The 15,589-nt window shown below is 35.2% G+C and overlaps 1 protein-coding gene across 4 annotated transcripts in view; it reads right to left on the reverse strand.

The window, feature by feature from the left end:
• LOC145296944 (uncharacterized) overlaps positions 1-15,589 on the reverse strand; it is an 84,320-nt gene that overhangs the window by 4,477 nt on the left and 64,254 nt on the right. For all 4 annotated transcript variants that reach the window (XM_080143177.1, XM_080143160.1, XM_080143183.1 and 1 more), the window contains 4 exons: positions 11,922-12,018; positions 10,829-10,958; positions 8,134-8,331; positions 1,138-1,340 (listed from right to left, as the gene is read on the reverse strand). In XM_080143177.1, the coding sequence (XP_079999303.1) occupies positions 1,138-1,340; positions 8,134-8,331; positions 10,829-10,958; positions 11,922-12,018 (628 nt within the window). The remainder of the gene's footprint in view (positions 1-1,137; positions 1,341-8,133; positions 8,332-10,828; positions 10,959-11,921; positions 12,019-15,589) is intronic.

The raw sequence follows: 15,589 nt of genomic DNA on the forward strand, positions 1-15,589 counted from the left end.
TATACTCCCAGAAACGTAATATTTGAACTTGGGAAAATTCTGGGGTTCAAGCCTCAGGGTGTGTTAGGGGTGAAAAACCTTTTGGGGCTAATTTTTATTTTTCTCCTAAAATTCAAGGGGACCATATAGTTTTTTGGCTTATTTATTATTGAAACTAGATTCCTCCAGATCAGTCATGTTTTAAATATGCCCATGTACAGCAACAGGGTTACCTAATGAAAGAGTGACTTCACTATGCATGGTCTTTTACTATAGAGAAACTAACTACAGACTATCTGCACAAAAATGCTTGGAGATGCATAAGAGTATTAGCTGCATGGGGCTCAGTTGGTGATTTCATGGGAAGGCCATCTCTGAAAGGTACTACTTCTCCGCATAAACTCCTTAACTAAGAATCTGAACTTTAATAATTTGTGCTTGTTTTACACATTTGATCTTGCAAATTTACTCCACTTGTAACTCCTTGATGTAAATACTCCTGACCAACGAGAGTAGCAGCAAAATTACACCCCTTCATTGTAAATGTCCTCAAATGCTGGAAAACTTTCCACCAATAGTTTCTTTCATTGGGCCACTTACTTTTGGAATCCTTACCTGTTCTGTTTCCAACTGTGCCAATACACAGAAATTTAAATGAACAAGCACCTTGCTGCACAACTCCCCACTTAAAATACTCCTTTTTAAATCTAACTGCCTAACCACTGTAGTCCCTTAGGTCTTAGTAGCAATATGCCTTGTTCGGGGTAAATTGTGTGTGTGTGTATATACATATATATATATATATATATATATATATATATATATATATATATATACACACACACACATACACGTTTTCTTAAGCAGCATTTGCCCTAGGTTAGTTGAACCGGCTTCCTCCAAAGGAGGAATTTCATGGTATGAAACTCACAAGCAGTCCCCAGTCACATGTATGTCCCCATTAGGTTTTTGTAGCTCTTGCAAGAAGGTGTTGGAACCTCCTCCATACAGTGCCAGCTGTTCATAAATATGCACCCATTTGGTATTGACCAGGCTAAGTGTTGCTTAACTTGACAATGTGATTATACTGTATATAATCTATATAATTGTGTATAATTAAAAATTCATTAAATGAGAAAATAATTTAAAAAGTTTTACCTCGTCATCTGTTTTTTCTTTATTCTTGGAGATTTCGTTTTTATCGCTTCTGTCACTGTCAAGCCGTTCTCGTGATTTAGAATTGGATGAAAGGGACTGAATAGAACGGATTCTTTGAGCAAACTGTAGAGTTTGTATTGTCTCGGAAACATGGACATCACCTGGAGCCACTTGCGTAAGGAGCAAAGTCTTACTATTGCCGCCTGAAATATTCACAAAGAAAGATTCACCGAAAATGCAGAGTTTCTATCCACAATTTTAAAATCTCTACAATTATATAAATACAACTGTGTGATTTCATTCCTTACATACTCCGAAACTGCTGAACAGATTTTGTTTAAAATTTATGGAACTTAAGTGTACAAGTGCGAGTGATCTTAGTTAAGTTTTGTCTCAGAATATCCCCGATAATTACCGATAATCAAAACGGTTATTTTAATTTATCGGTTAAGCCATTTTTTCCATGTCGTCGCTTAGCAACAATGATAGAACGGGCCATGAAAATTGTGTAGGTAAGTTGATAGCATGTTTCTTATTTTGCAAAACTCAGTTTCTACTAATCATCTTCGAAAAATTTTCATTAATTTTCTTTTTTTGTTGGTTGTTTTTGTTTTACGGCATATCAACCCTTTTCAGGTTATTTAATGCCAAATCTAGTGATTTTGAGGAACGATTTTTTAATGGAGTATATTTGTTTTTTAAGTCGGATTCTATTTAACCCATAGCTGGGACCCTAACAGGTACTAACACTCTGGGTCAGAGTGGACCTGGGAGCAATGGCAATTAAAGGGTGGCTCCACACTCCCCAAGGCCCGCTAGCTGAGGCCTCACCATCGGATATAGTTTTAGGTCATATCCAGGACCGTTGTATAAAGGGTTCTTTTTAAATTTTTATTATAAAGGCCAATTTTTTTAAAATATGAGAGTATAGTGTGGGGATTGCTTTTATCAAATAACTTTTTAATATTGTTTTCTTTATAAAATCGATTTCTTACTGTTACAAAATCAGTACATTCAATTAATGTGTTTGATTGTGAGTGGTGTTTGACAAGGTATACAGATGGGTTGGCTTTCTTTTTTTTTAGGAGATACGAATGGGTTAAGTGGGTATGGCCTATTTTTATTCTTGTTTGACTTCTTTTTTTCAATTAATTTCGTATTTTGTTCATGCTTTCGTGAAGTTTGTTGTTAGGGTGTTCATACCAGTAGGTTTGCCATTTCTGTTGTATATGCGTTGATACGTCTTTTTAGATCTATGTATGGAATTTTAAAATTTGCATCGATTTAAGGCGTTTTTTGCTGCTGAATCTAATTCATTACCTTTAATACCAGAATGGCTCGGTATCCAGCAGAAAATGATTTTTTTACTGTTTAATTCAGTTAATTTTTGGAGTAATTTTGCGATTAGGGGGTTGTCCATCTTTTTATTTTTAATCGCTTTTAGAGTAGATTGGGAGTCTGAAAGGATTATAAATGTTTTTTTTTTGTTATTGGAGGCGAGTTTGAGAGCTAAGATTAGAACATGTATTTCAGCACTGAAGATTGAGGTTTCTTTTGGAAGGTTTGATTGTTTTTTGATTGATTTATTGAGTATTGCTGCACTGGCTGTTGCATTATTTTGTTTAGACCCATCTGTATAGATGTGTGTGTGGTCTGGATACTTTCTTTGATTTTATCGAGATCATAAGTTAATGGATGAGTATGTTTCTTTTCATATTTACTTAAACTTGGGTCGATGTTAAGGGATACGATTTTCCAGGGAGGGGTTTTGAGTAGGACAGTTTCATGAATTCTGGTTATGGGTAGAGTTGCTTCTTTGGAAATCGATTTTATTCTAAGTCCAAAGGTTTTGATTGCATTTTCTTTTTGGTTGAAAAGGTGTTTACGGTTTGGATTTAAAGTGCTATTGTGTGCTGGGTTTGTGAGGTTTGCTGTAAGTTTTGTGTAATATTTTAGACCAAGGTTTTGATTTCTAATGCTTCTGCATACAGGCTTTCTACAGGGAAGGTTGGAAATGCTCCTAGTGCTAGTCTTAGTCCGGAGTGGCATATTGTGTTGAGGGTTTTTAGATATGACTTTCTGGTGGATTGATATATGAAGCTACCATAATCTATTTTTGATCTAATTAATGCTCTATATAGTTTGAGTAGTGTGTTCTTGTCAGCTCCCCAATCTGTATGGGCAATGACTTGTAGGAGTTGTAATGCTTTATTGCATTTGGTTTTGATGTGATTGATGTGTGGAATGAAATTTAGTTTTTTGTCAAAAATGATTCCCAGGTGCTTGTGTTCGTTTATGAATGGAATTTTTTTGCCTTCAATTTGTAAGGTTGGGTCAGGATGGAGTTTGCATTGGTTACAGAAATGGATGCATTTTGTTTTAGTTTTGGAGAATTTGAAACCATTTTTAGTTGCCCATTTATTAATTTTATTTATGTTATGTTGTAGTTTTCTTTCAATAGTGTGAGTGTATTTAGATCTGCAGCTGATTGAGCAGTCATCTACATAAGGAGCCATGTATATCAGGAGAGAGTTCTTTTATAATATTATTGATTTTTATGTTAAAGATAGTTAATATGCTGCCTTGGGCCACTCCTTGATTTTGTGGGTCTGATAAAGTAGAGTCTATGTGAACTTGGAAAGATCTGTCTGTTAGGAAGTTTTTTATGAATTCAGGTGGTCTGCCTCTGAGTCCAAGTTTGTGGAAATCTTTTATGATAGTGTTTCCAGGTAGTTTCATATGCTTTCTCAAGATAAAAAAAACCCCAAAAAACAGATGTTACGTGTTCCTTATTGATAAAAGCTTCTGATGTAATTTTCGAGGTTAGTGATGTGGTCTATACATCCTCGATTTTTTTGGTATCCCCACTGGATTTTAGAAATTATTTTGTTGTCATCTAGATACCATATAAGACAGTTTATTTTTTCGAACGTTTTGCATAGGCAGCTTATGAAAGCTATTGGTCTGTAGTTTTCTGGGTTTGATGTATCTTTTTACCAATTTGGGTATTGGTATTATTGTTGCATTTTTCCATGAAGCTGGGAAATCTGTTTCCCATATCTTATAAATTTTTGAGAAGGAGTTTTAATGATTCAGGAGGAATAATGATTCAGGAGGAATTTCTTTAAGAAAGCTGTAGTGCACTTTATCTGGTCCTACAGCTGAGTTATGGGATTTTTCTATGGCGGTTTCTAGTTCATTGAGCGAGAAGATTTCATTGTAAGGCTCTTAGTTTCTTAGTTTTTGGAGTTAAAGTTTATTTTGTACTTTTCTTCATGTTTAAGTATTTGGAATTGTCTATTGTAGTGTTTTGATGAATTTTCGGCAAAGGTTTTAGCTAGTGTGTTAGCAATATCTTTTTTATCAGTTATTTTCTGTTTATTTGTGATAAGGTGTTTGATTGGATTCGGATTATATTTTCCAGTTATTTTCCTAATCATTTCCCAGACGGTTTTGGGTTTAGTGGTGATGTTGATTTTGTTGACAAATTGTTGCCAGCAGGATCTTTTGCATTTTTTGTTTTTCGAGTTTTAGCTCTTTGGTGTTTGTATTCTATTAAGTTGTTCATTGTGGGTTGTTTTTTTAAATTTTCTTAAGGCTGCCTTTCTCTGCCTAATGGCCGTTTTACAGTCTAGATTGAACCATGGTTTGTTTTTTGTTTTTTTCCAGGAGGAGAATTTTTGGGTATGCATTTTTTGGCTATTGTTATGAGTACTTCCATGAATTCTATTGTTTGGATTTGATGTTCTGTTAATTTTAGTGAATAAAGTTCTTTAAATTCGACCCAGTTGGCTTTGTTTGTGTTCCACATGGGTATGTGGTTTTGAATGGAGTTACTGTAATTGATTATAATAGGGAAGTGATCACTTCCACAGGGTTCTTCGTAAGTGCTCCATGTATAATCCAAGAAACTTGATGGATCACACATGGTAAGATCAATGGCACTAGTTGATCCGTTTGTTGGATTTAAGTATGTGGGATTATTTTGATTGAGAAGGCATAAGTTATTTTTGTTAATTAGTTGTTCAATTTTGTTTCCTTTTGAGTTTGTGACTTTGCATCCCCATAACGTACTGTGGCAGTTAAAGTCTCCTAGGAGAATGAATTGTGAAGGTAGTTGTTTTATTAAATTTTCTAGTTCATTTTCATTTATTGGTTCATGAGGAGGGAGGTATATTGAGCAGATTGTGATTGTTTTGTGTAATGTGACTTGAGTTGTAATTGCTTGGAGATTTGTTTTGACAGAGAAATTGCTTTGAGGTATGTTATTCCTTACAAGAATTGAGGTGCCTCCATTAGCACGAAGGCCTGTGTTATGGAAATAGTTGTACTGTTCATAGTCTGGTGTTTTGAAATGGTTGTTTTGTAGGAAGGTTTCTTGTAAGCAGACAATAGCTGGGTTGAAGAGCGAGATAAGTATAAGTTCATTATAGTTAGATCTTATTCACGACAATTCCATTGGATAATTTGTTTTATTTCTATCCATGAGGTTGTTTGTTTTCCTCTATTTCCATCTCTTTAGAAGTAGAGGGTTTATCTTTTGTTTGAGTTTGTGAAGTGTTTTGTTGGGTTTTTCTTTTTTTTGTTTGGATCTGGACGTCGATCTGGATCTTGCTTGAGATGTTGCTGTTTTGGCTTCTTGTTCATTTTTTCCTTGATTACTTGTGCTTGGTTTCTTTTTTTTATCTAGGGTATTTTCGGTTTCCATTTTTTACTAGAATTTGGAATCTATTTTGAGTGTCTATTGTTTGGTTTTCTTTTCTGGACCGTTCTTTATTTGCTGTTTTACCATTGCTTATGTTTTTATTAATTTCTGGTGTTTGTTTTGTTTGGTTTCTGTGAATTTTTTTTTTAATGGTTCTGTTGTGGATGGAATATTATTTTCTTTCTTTGGATTTGTTATTTCTATTTTTCCCAGATTTGAGTTTTTTTCTTTTAGGCTATTTGGAAATTCTAGCCATTCTTTAATGTAATCAGTTTGTTTATCAGTTCCCTATATTGATCATGTATTTCATTATGTTGGCATAGTTTAGTTGTCTCAGCACATGTGTTGTCTCAGCACATGTGTTGTCTCAACTATATTTCTGGCTTTTGGAAAGGTTGTGTTTTTTTTGTACTTTACTTCTATAATTTCTCTTCCTTTTTTATATGTTTTGCATATTTTAGAGAAGACCGGGTGATCTTTGCAGTTAGCACATTTCACCTCATTTATGCATTTTTCTTCGGTGTGGTCAGGCTCTTTGTTCCCGCATTTTCCGTATATTTTTATTCCTTTACAGGCTTCTTTATGATGTCCATATTTTTGGCAATGAAAACATCTTAATGCAGCTGGGATATATTGGTCTACTTTTACATTTAAGTAGCCAATTTTTATTTCTTTAGGTATTGTTGGTTTGTTAAACATTAATATGTATGTGTTGGTGGTTATTATTTTGTTTCTTTTTATGTTTATGCGGATGTGGTTGATTACTCCTTGTTTTTCTAATTCGGTTTTTATTTCTTCTTCAGTTGCTAGCGATAGTTCATAACTTCGAACTACTCCTTTCAAAGTGTTTAGTGTTTTATGGGGAAAGACTTTGCACTTATACTCATGGAAGTTCTTCATTTTGAGTAGAGATTGAGCATTTCTAAGATTGGTTATCTCAACTAGTAGATTTCCATCTTTTGCTTTTTTGATCATTTTTGGTTTACATTTTTGTGGATGTCTTTTCTATTAGAAAAGGTGATAAATTTTCAATTAATTCAATAACGAAGAATCGTGGGAAGTTTCCTTCATCTATAGTTGGAACAGTTTTTCTAGTTTTTAATTTTTGTTCTTCATCTTAGCTTGAGAGGTCAGAGTCAGAGGAATGGTTTCTTTTAAGGGTTTTGAGGGGGATGCATTTGTTTTTATCAGTCATAGATTTTGGGATTTATTTTTCATCCAGCACGCTCCCTACCCACCTCAGAGTCCAAAATTGGGGCATAGTAAGGGGGAAACACATTCGCCTCGACCATGTCAGGGCTACCTGGAGTATATACTCTTTTGGTAAGGAGTTCTCAAGCACTATATTTTCTGTTCAATATGTCCTCAAAAATACATTTGTTCAGATGGAGTGCTGAGTTCTGGTCTTTCCAATTGATTGACCCTTGCCACCGCCTTCTAGCACTTACTTGGTTTGCCTATTTTTTGTAGTGGGGGAAGAAAAATAAAAATTAAAAAAAAAAAAAGATGGGAGTACCTTTAAATTTCGTTCTTTGGGTGTAAGTGCTAGGGCTTGGCGTGACTGGCCGATTGGTTGGATTGGGCCTCTCCGACCGCCCGTCTAGCCGAAGTAAGGGCCGAAGTAATGTGTTGGAGTGCCCAGACTTTTATGCACCCAGGTCTAGGTTAGCTCAATCACCAGGATCACATCCTAAGGAATTACAGGTAGCAACCCACGGCTAACTGGTTGCCCCATTGAGGGATTTTTACCCTCTGCAGGCTTATTCTAGTGCTCTACCAACAAGGCAAAAAAAAAAAAAAAAAAAAAAAAAAGGGAGAGAGGGGAGGGCCGACGGGATTGGGAAGTAGGGAAAGAAAAGAAAAGGAGGTGAAGGGGTTGTTTTTGTTTTTGCAAAACATAATTAAGTTTTACAAAAGAGAATAGAAAACAAAACAGAAAATCAATGTAGGTGCATTTTGTCTCAGGAAGCCAATAGACAGCCTGATCTGGTAGCACCAGTTCTTTTTATTTTTGTAATTTTTGGATATATTTATTACTATGACATGACAATTCAATAGATTCAATACTTCAGTTTTCGAATTTCGCTACAATAGCAAAGCACCAAATAATTTATATTTAAAGGGAGATCATCCCTGGAGCCATAATGCATTTGAAATATTTGTCAAATATCATTTGTGCTAATAATTTGAGATAAACTAAGGCTTTGAAGGGTTCACCATTACAAAGATTTGTGGCCCAATTCCATTCAGTTTTATCAGAGGGGGAACATATGAGAAAGAGCAAGACTTACCCAAAGAGTCTTGTAGTAGATGAGTCAATTTAGAATTACGGTATGGAATATGTGTCCGCTTCAACAAGATAGCATTAATAACATCACTGAACGTGCTGAGGGATTTATTAATGTAACCTGCCTCTTTTAAACGTTGACCATCAACTCCTGATTTTTCAACATTTTCAGAACCGGCTAGGTCAATCAAATACAATTTTCCTGAAGAAAGGAGGAAAAAAACAAAAAAAAAAAAGAAACAGTAAAAATTTTATTTAGGAAGATTTTATAGAATTTCACAAAATTTCTATTTTTGTAATACACAGCCAATGTGGATTAACAAGACTAAAATTAAAATTCTGTCAAACGTCCACTTTTGAAAATCACCATATTAAATTTGAAAAATTATCGTGTACTGTTTAATGTCTGTTTTACATGTTAGCATGTAGTTGGACAGCTTTTAGACATTTACTTCCAAACCATCCTATGTCTGGCCAGGTCATTTACCCTCTCTTTCTCTCAAATCCATCCTTGTATTTTCCTTGGCCTCCTACCAACTCATCTTTTCTACATATAGCACAAAAACTTGTCTATTCAGCAATGTTACCAAACCAACAAAGTCTCCTGATCTACACACATCTGTCCAGATTTAATCTTCCTCTGAGGTCACCAAATCTAAATCCGTCTTTAAGACTTCCATTATACATCCACCATAAATTTTTCTTTATTGGCTCATTGTACACATGTGAATAAATTTTTCCTTCTGCCACCATCTATTAGCAATGGAAGAAGTTCTCTGAATTTACTCCATTCCGGGCACTTGCAATCACCACCAGCCCCCTCTTTGTGTTCCAATAATCTCACTAACAACACTACCCCCTCACAACATAATACTTTGAATAAATGCTAAATATTTAATTCTAATTTTTTTGGATTGAATTTTAAAAAGTGGCATATGCGTTTGGTTTAAAAAAAAAAATTGTTTGGTGGGTAGCATAGTATTCTAGATGAAATATGAGAGACCCATATTAAAGAATTTTTGCTCAAAAAACATTGTTTTTTAATGAATTTGATATTCTATTCTTACATTTTTGTGGTAACTACATTTCTAAATTCTTTCCAAAATATGCAGTCAACATTTGATATCCTTGAAGGTAAGATAAAAAGTAATTTTCGTAACTTTATACATGTACGCATACAGGGTGGAATGATAAAAGTGTCACCTTAAAACAAAAAAAACAAAAAAACTACAGCTTCATTTTAAAACTTATTGAAATAAGCCGAGCATGACTAATGTTTGTGCAAAATTTTAAAAATATTCAAGGCATGGTTATTAAGAGAAATGCGAGCAAAAAATGGATGAACGAATTGGGGGGCAATTTTACCCCTATAATGCCCCCTGGAAGAGGAGGTGAGGGCAATCAGAGTTTTCCCATAAAATCCATTTTAGCAAAAAGTTACTTTCACTATGACTAATATTTGTGCAAAATTTCAAAAACTAAGGCGTGGTTCTTGAGAAAAGTGTGAAGAAATAAACAGACAAACAGGAGTGAATTACTAGGTCCAATCTCTCCTTTGTCAGGAGGCCAAAAATCAATTCAGGTAATTAGATTATGCAATAGAGTTGACATCTATTCAATGTAGCCACCTTTAGCCTTAATCACTGGGTCCAGAACTGGGAGCCTGCCTTTTCCACAAGTGCTGACGAGAGCTTGATGAATACTCAGTTATCAGGCTTGCTTTGGTGTTGTGGGTGGTTATGTTGGTGACGTTCAACTTATGAACGAACAAAGTAGTCCAGTGTGTTCAGGTTGGGTGAGGAGGGGGAGCTAGTGAGAGAAGTTGTAGAACTCCTTCTGAGTCTCTTTGGACTTGCTGCCACACCCTGGGTCTGCCAGCGGTCACCTGATCGCACCAGGGGTGGACTACACTCTTCAGCACATCCAGGTACACTTTGGTGTTGACTTTCAAGCAGATTTCAAAAGATGTGAGGTGGCATGATGTGGCCCTCACTTGAAACCATACCAAAGACCATAACCATCGCTGGAAACTTTTCATCAATCTAGGAACACCCTGTTATTTGTGGTAATCCAGCGATGACTTTAGTGCTGGTAATAGTCCTGTTGTCATAACTTACATCGGTAGAGAGCATGAATTGTACAGTGGCGCATCTCTGATCTTGCTTGTTGAACATTGTGTCACTTTCAGACATGATAGAAGGCTCCTCTCATTCTTGGGATTTGTACACAACTGGCCAACTAGTAAATGGTCTGCAACAAAAAAAAAAAAATTCTGTTTTCATTAGATGGAAATGGAATGTCTTTTCTAGAACAATTTTATCGTTCCACCCTGTATATAAATACATAAAAAAGCACTGTGCGCAAGTTAATTCCTACGGACTCAAAAACGGTTCCGCTGAAATTATTGAAATTTCATACATGTACTTTATGTGCCTGGGAGTGTTCTTAGATAAGTTTTGTATCAGAATATCTGATAAACATTGAAAATAGGTAATCAAAAAAATCCCATAAAAGGAACAATCTAATTTTGACCAAAGTTAACACTTATACAACCTAACATCACAACTGCATTTGAGAAGTTTTATCACCACACAAACAGAAGGGCCCAGCATATAAAATCAACAGTAGGTTCTTAAAGACAGGGTTACGTTATTGAACCATTGTATTTAAAATTTTTATGAATGAGTAATCATAGAAACCTTTCGTTTGCGTATTCGTGGTTTCGTTGCAGCCTTCTATTCTGACGCAAAGCAAAGCATGTGAACGAGAAGAAGCAGAGTTCAGGTTCGTAGCAGCTTTTATCCTATTCTTATGGCCGGCTGCACAGATCTGAAGTGGAAAAAACATTTTTTTTTAAATACATTCATATACACAGGTGCCATGCTGGTAAGAGTCCCTTTTTCTGAAAAATAGTGTTATTAGAACAACTAAAACGCATGTATATTGGTAGTAACTAGTGATTTATAGTGATAAGATGTAAGATTGTACATCCAAAAACAATAGGTTTAAGACCCCCAAAATTCATACTAGAATTGTTCACAAGGATCTGTAGCATAATGGATAAAGAACTAGGTGAAATTAAGTTCTAAGTGAAACTCCTTTGAAGGTTAAAGGTTCAATCCTTAGTATAGGCGATATTAAGAATTGCAAATGACTGAAGACTTCTCAGTTCTGGTTGATATAACAAGAGCATGCAACTCTTCTCGGGATTAAAGGGCTCTATTCTAAAGTTTGACAGTAAGAGTCCCCAAGTTTAATAAAATATACCTCAAAAAGTTTACATCATTCGAAACCTGAAAATAATCAAGATGAGAATAATCTGAATGATACAAATAACTCCACTTATAATTATTCAGTAATTTTTTTTTTAATTATTCAATAATTGCATTATTACCTCCCCTAGGATTGATTATTTAATTAGAAGTTCTGTTGCATGTAAACGGAAAGTGTCAGAACTTCTCACAAACGTCACAATTCGTACCAACTCCTCTTAACTTAAAACCATAATTCATGACACCAACTGTCAAAACTACCCCCCCTCTCAAGAGGGAACTAGAACAAACTTTGCTGATCTTAACATTGACTGCTTGCTTTCATTGTAGATCAAGATAAAGCTCAATATTGCTAATACAAAAATATCAAAGAGTGATAGACAAATTCAATCTAAGATAACAGTGATAAATACTTTGGTACACGGGCTAAATGTTTGAGATTTCTGTATGAGAATTATAAATTTGTACAATAACATTTTATTGAATGAAAACCCGAATTGTATTTTCTAAAAATTTTCACCTTGTTAACTTCTTCAACAGAATAAGCAGGAACAACAGTCACTTCTTGTACATTCCATGCTTCAAGTTTGTTAGTGACATTTTCATTCAAGAGATCTCTGAAAGAAAAAGTTTAAAACGAACTTTTGTGGAGTTAAAGAAAAAGACAAGAAAGACGACAGAGCGGGCAAGAAAGACGACAGAGCGGGCAAGAAAGACGACAGAGCGGGCAAGAAAGACGACAGAGCGGGCAAGAAAGACGACAGAGCGGGCAAGAAAGACGACAGAGCGGGCAAGAAAGACGACAGAGCGGGCAAGAAAGACGACAGAAGACAATTAAAAAAAAAAAAGCAGACAAGAAATATATAGAATACTAAGAAAGTCGGGCGTGCCAAGTTTGAATCTTGTCAGTTCCATTGTACTTTTATTATGGATGTTTGCACGCTTCATATAATCCATTTCATATGAAGCAGATTTTTGTTAGCATTAGTTTCGCAGATATCTTTCTAGTTTGAATTCTTTCTGGAAAAGACATTGGATACTTACAGAAGAGACCATGTGAAGGTTGCTAACACCCTAAGTGATAAGGTTTCTATGGAACAAACTGAATTTAAACTTAACATTTTCAGTCCATGTTTTTAATCACTTAGCCATAGTCCTCCTCCTGTACATACTCAATTTTAGAAATAGAATTGAGCTAGTCAAAATAGTTGCAACATGCCAAGTCATGAATTTTTATACAACTTTTGTGTAATTTCCTAAATATATAAGCACGAGTTTAACTATTTTAACTTTATTCTTTCTATACAATGTTCATTGTTGAATGTTTATCTTATCCAAAACAAAAAAACAAAAAAACTAACATTTATAGATGAACAAAAAATAATGTTCACTAACTGCATAACTTACAAACCGTGTGAATTTCTTGCATGCAACTGGTACAAGACATGTTTTACAAGAAAATCAGGTTGGTTGGTTGGTTTATTTAACAGCATCTCGACCTTAATGGTTATTTAATGCCGTCATGTTTTTATTTCAATCTTTATGGTGTCAGTCATGATGATTGATTTCTTTGGTAAGAACTTGGTTTGTTATTTATATATCTGTTGTATACAACTTCAGAGTTTTTTGTATAGTCCAGTTTCTCTTAGGAAGAAAAGGATGTCTTTTGTATCATTGTTTTCAAAGGCTTCTTTCATATTTCCTGCTTCAATATAGTGTTGTCTGATTTGTTCATTTTCATTAGACTTTACCAGTATATGCTTTATAGTAAGAGGAGTTGAACAGTTTGTGCACTTTGCCTCATCATCTTGAGTGAGAAGGAAATTATGTGTGAGTCATATGACCAATACACAATCTGGTCAGTAAGACTTCCTCCTTGCGGGATCCATGTTTATCCCACCTCCACTCTCCAAGTGTGGGTTTTATATCATAGTTTATTATTTGTGTTTTCACTCCACTGACTTTGCCATTTTTTAAATATATATCTGTTGATTAAGGGTTTAATGTCTGTATGGGATCCTGCGACCATTAAGGTCCAACTTCAGTGCCTCCTTAGCCATAGCATCGGCCCTTTCATTGCCCCCGATTTCCATGTGGATAAGGATCCAGATATTTTCTTTTGGTCGGTAATGAGATTTATTTTGTTTAGGAGTTTGATAATTATGGGTTTCTCCTGTTTTCTATTTTTTACAGCTGTTAAAATGGATAAAGAGTCGGAGAATATAATGAATTTTTCTAAGTTTTCTTCAGCAATGATATCCAGTGCTAGATCTATGGCTCTGGTTTCAGCATTAAATTATAGAGGCTTCGTTTGGAAGTTGTTTGCTAATTGTTGTAGGTAGCTGCACATCCAACTATCGTTATCCTTCGAGCCATCTGTGTATGTGTGTGTATAGTCAGGGTAGCATAGCTTGATATTTTCAAGTTCTTGAAATATGGCAGGATTTATTTTTGATTTTGTATTTTCATTTAAGTTGAGCATTACATCTGGTTGTCTCATAGTCCATGGTGGGCTTTCAGATATTATAGAATGGTAGATATTTGTTATTGGAATTTGAGATTCTTCTATACTGGTTTCCATTCGAAGTCTAAAGGTTTTTATGCCTTTTTCTTTTCTGCTAAATAGGTTTCTATAGTTACGGGTCAAAGGTACATAGCAGGGTTTGTTGGGCAAGACTTTAGTTTCAATTAATATTGTAAGCCAAGTTTTTCCCATCTGAGCTTTAAGGGTGCTTTGTGGGCTTCTGCATATAGACTTTCTTTGGGGATGTTCTATATTCTCCCAAGATTAGTCTTAGTCCCTCATGGTGAATGGGGTCAAGGATATTTATGTAGGAAGACCTTGCTGACCCATAGATGAAACAACCATAATCCAGTTTCGAGCGGATTAGGATCCTGTATAGTTTTAGGAGCGTTTGTTGGTCTGCTCCCCAGTCTGTGTTGGCGACAACTCTTAATAATTGTAGTGCTTTGTGACATTTTTGCTTTAAATATCTCAGATGGGGAATAAAATTCAATGTTCTGTTAAAAATGATCCCTAGGTATTTATATTGATCAGTAATATCAATTTTTTGGCCATCGAGTTTGAGGGTTGGATCATTGTGCATTTTTTTTTTTTTTTAAATATTACAGAAGTGCATGCACTTCGTTTTTGACCTGGAAATTTTAAGACTTCTGTGACGCACCGGGTTATTTTGTTTAGGTTCAGCTGCAACTGTTGCTCTATTGTTTGGATATTTTTTTTATCTGTAACAGATCAAGAAGTCATCGACATATAAGGAGCAGTCAGTTCCAGGATTTAAGCATTTGGCAATATTGTTAATCTTTATATTAAAAAAGGTGACTGATAGTGTGCTTCCTTGTGGGACTCCTTCCTCCTGGTTTTCTAAGTCAGAAAGGGTGGATCTCACACGGACCTTGAAGTTTCTGTCAGACATAAAATCTTATCAATTTGGGTAGTCTGCCTTTTAGTCTGAAATCATGTAGGTTATCGGGTTTTGGGATGGGAATCACTGTTGCTTGTTCCTATGTGTCAGGGAGTTCATCCCTGATCCATATGTCATTGAAAATGTTTTGGAGGTATATTAAGGATTTTTGAGGTAGTTGTTTCAAGAACTCGTAAGGGATTTCATCTGGCCCTGTTGCAGTGTTGTGTGAACTGTTTCTGGCATCGGTTAATTCAGATAGGGTGGAAGGTTTGTTGTAGTCTTCTACATCGTCCAAGTTGAAGTTCAGTTTGTTCCTTTCAGCATCTTGTTTGATTTTTTTTTTTTGAGTTGTGGTTTATAATTTTCACTAGGAGATTGAGTTTTTTTCGAGTACATTTGCTATATCTTTTTTGCTGGTTATTTTTGTGTTATCTTTTGACAGATGTTTTAGTGGTGTTGGTTGATTTTTATCAGCTATCTTTCTAACCCTATTCCAGATTTGTTTTGTTTTGGTGCAAGTTCAGTTTGCTGATGTAGACTCTCCATGACATTCTTTTGGCCTCCTTAATTGTTCTATGGGCTTTTGCTCGGTTTTGTTTGAATTGGTTTAGATTGTGGATAGTGGGTCAAATTTTAAATTTTCACAGTGCAGCTTTACCACTTTTTGGCAATCTTCATTAAACCAAGGACTTTTATATTTTTTGGATTTGGAGCCTTTTGGTATACATTCCCCAGCCATTGACGCCAAGTTATCAGTGAA

Source organism: Euprymna scolopes, chromosome 2 (genome assembly GCF_053919585.1).
Source record: "Euprymna scolopes isolate OS-2025 chromosome 2, ASM5391958v1, whole genome shotgun sequence".
NCBI classification, from domain to species: Eukaryota; Metazoa; Mollusca; class Cephalopoda; order Sepiida; family Sepiolidae; genus Euprymna; species Euprymna scolopes.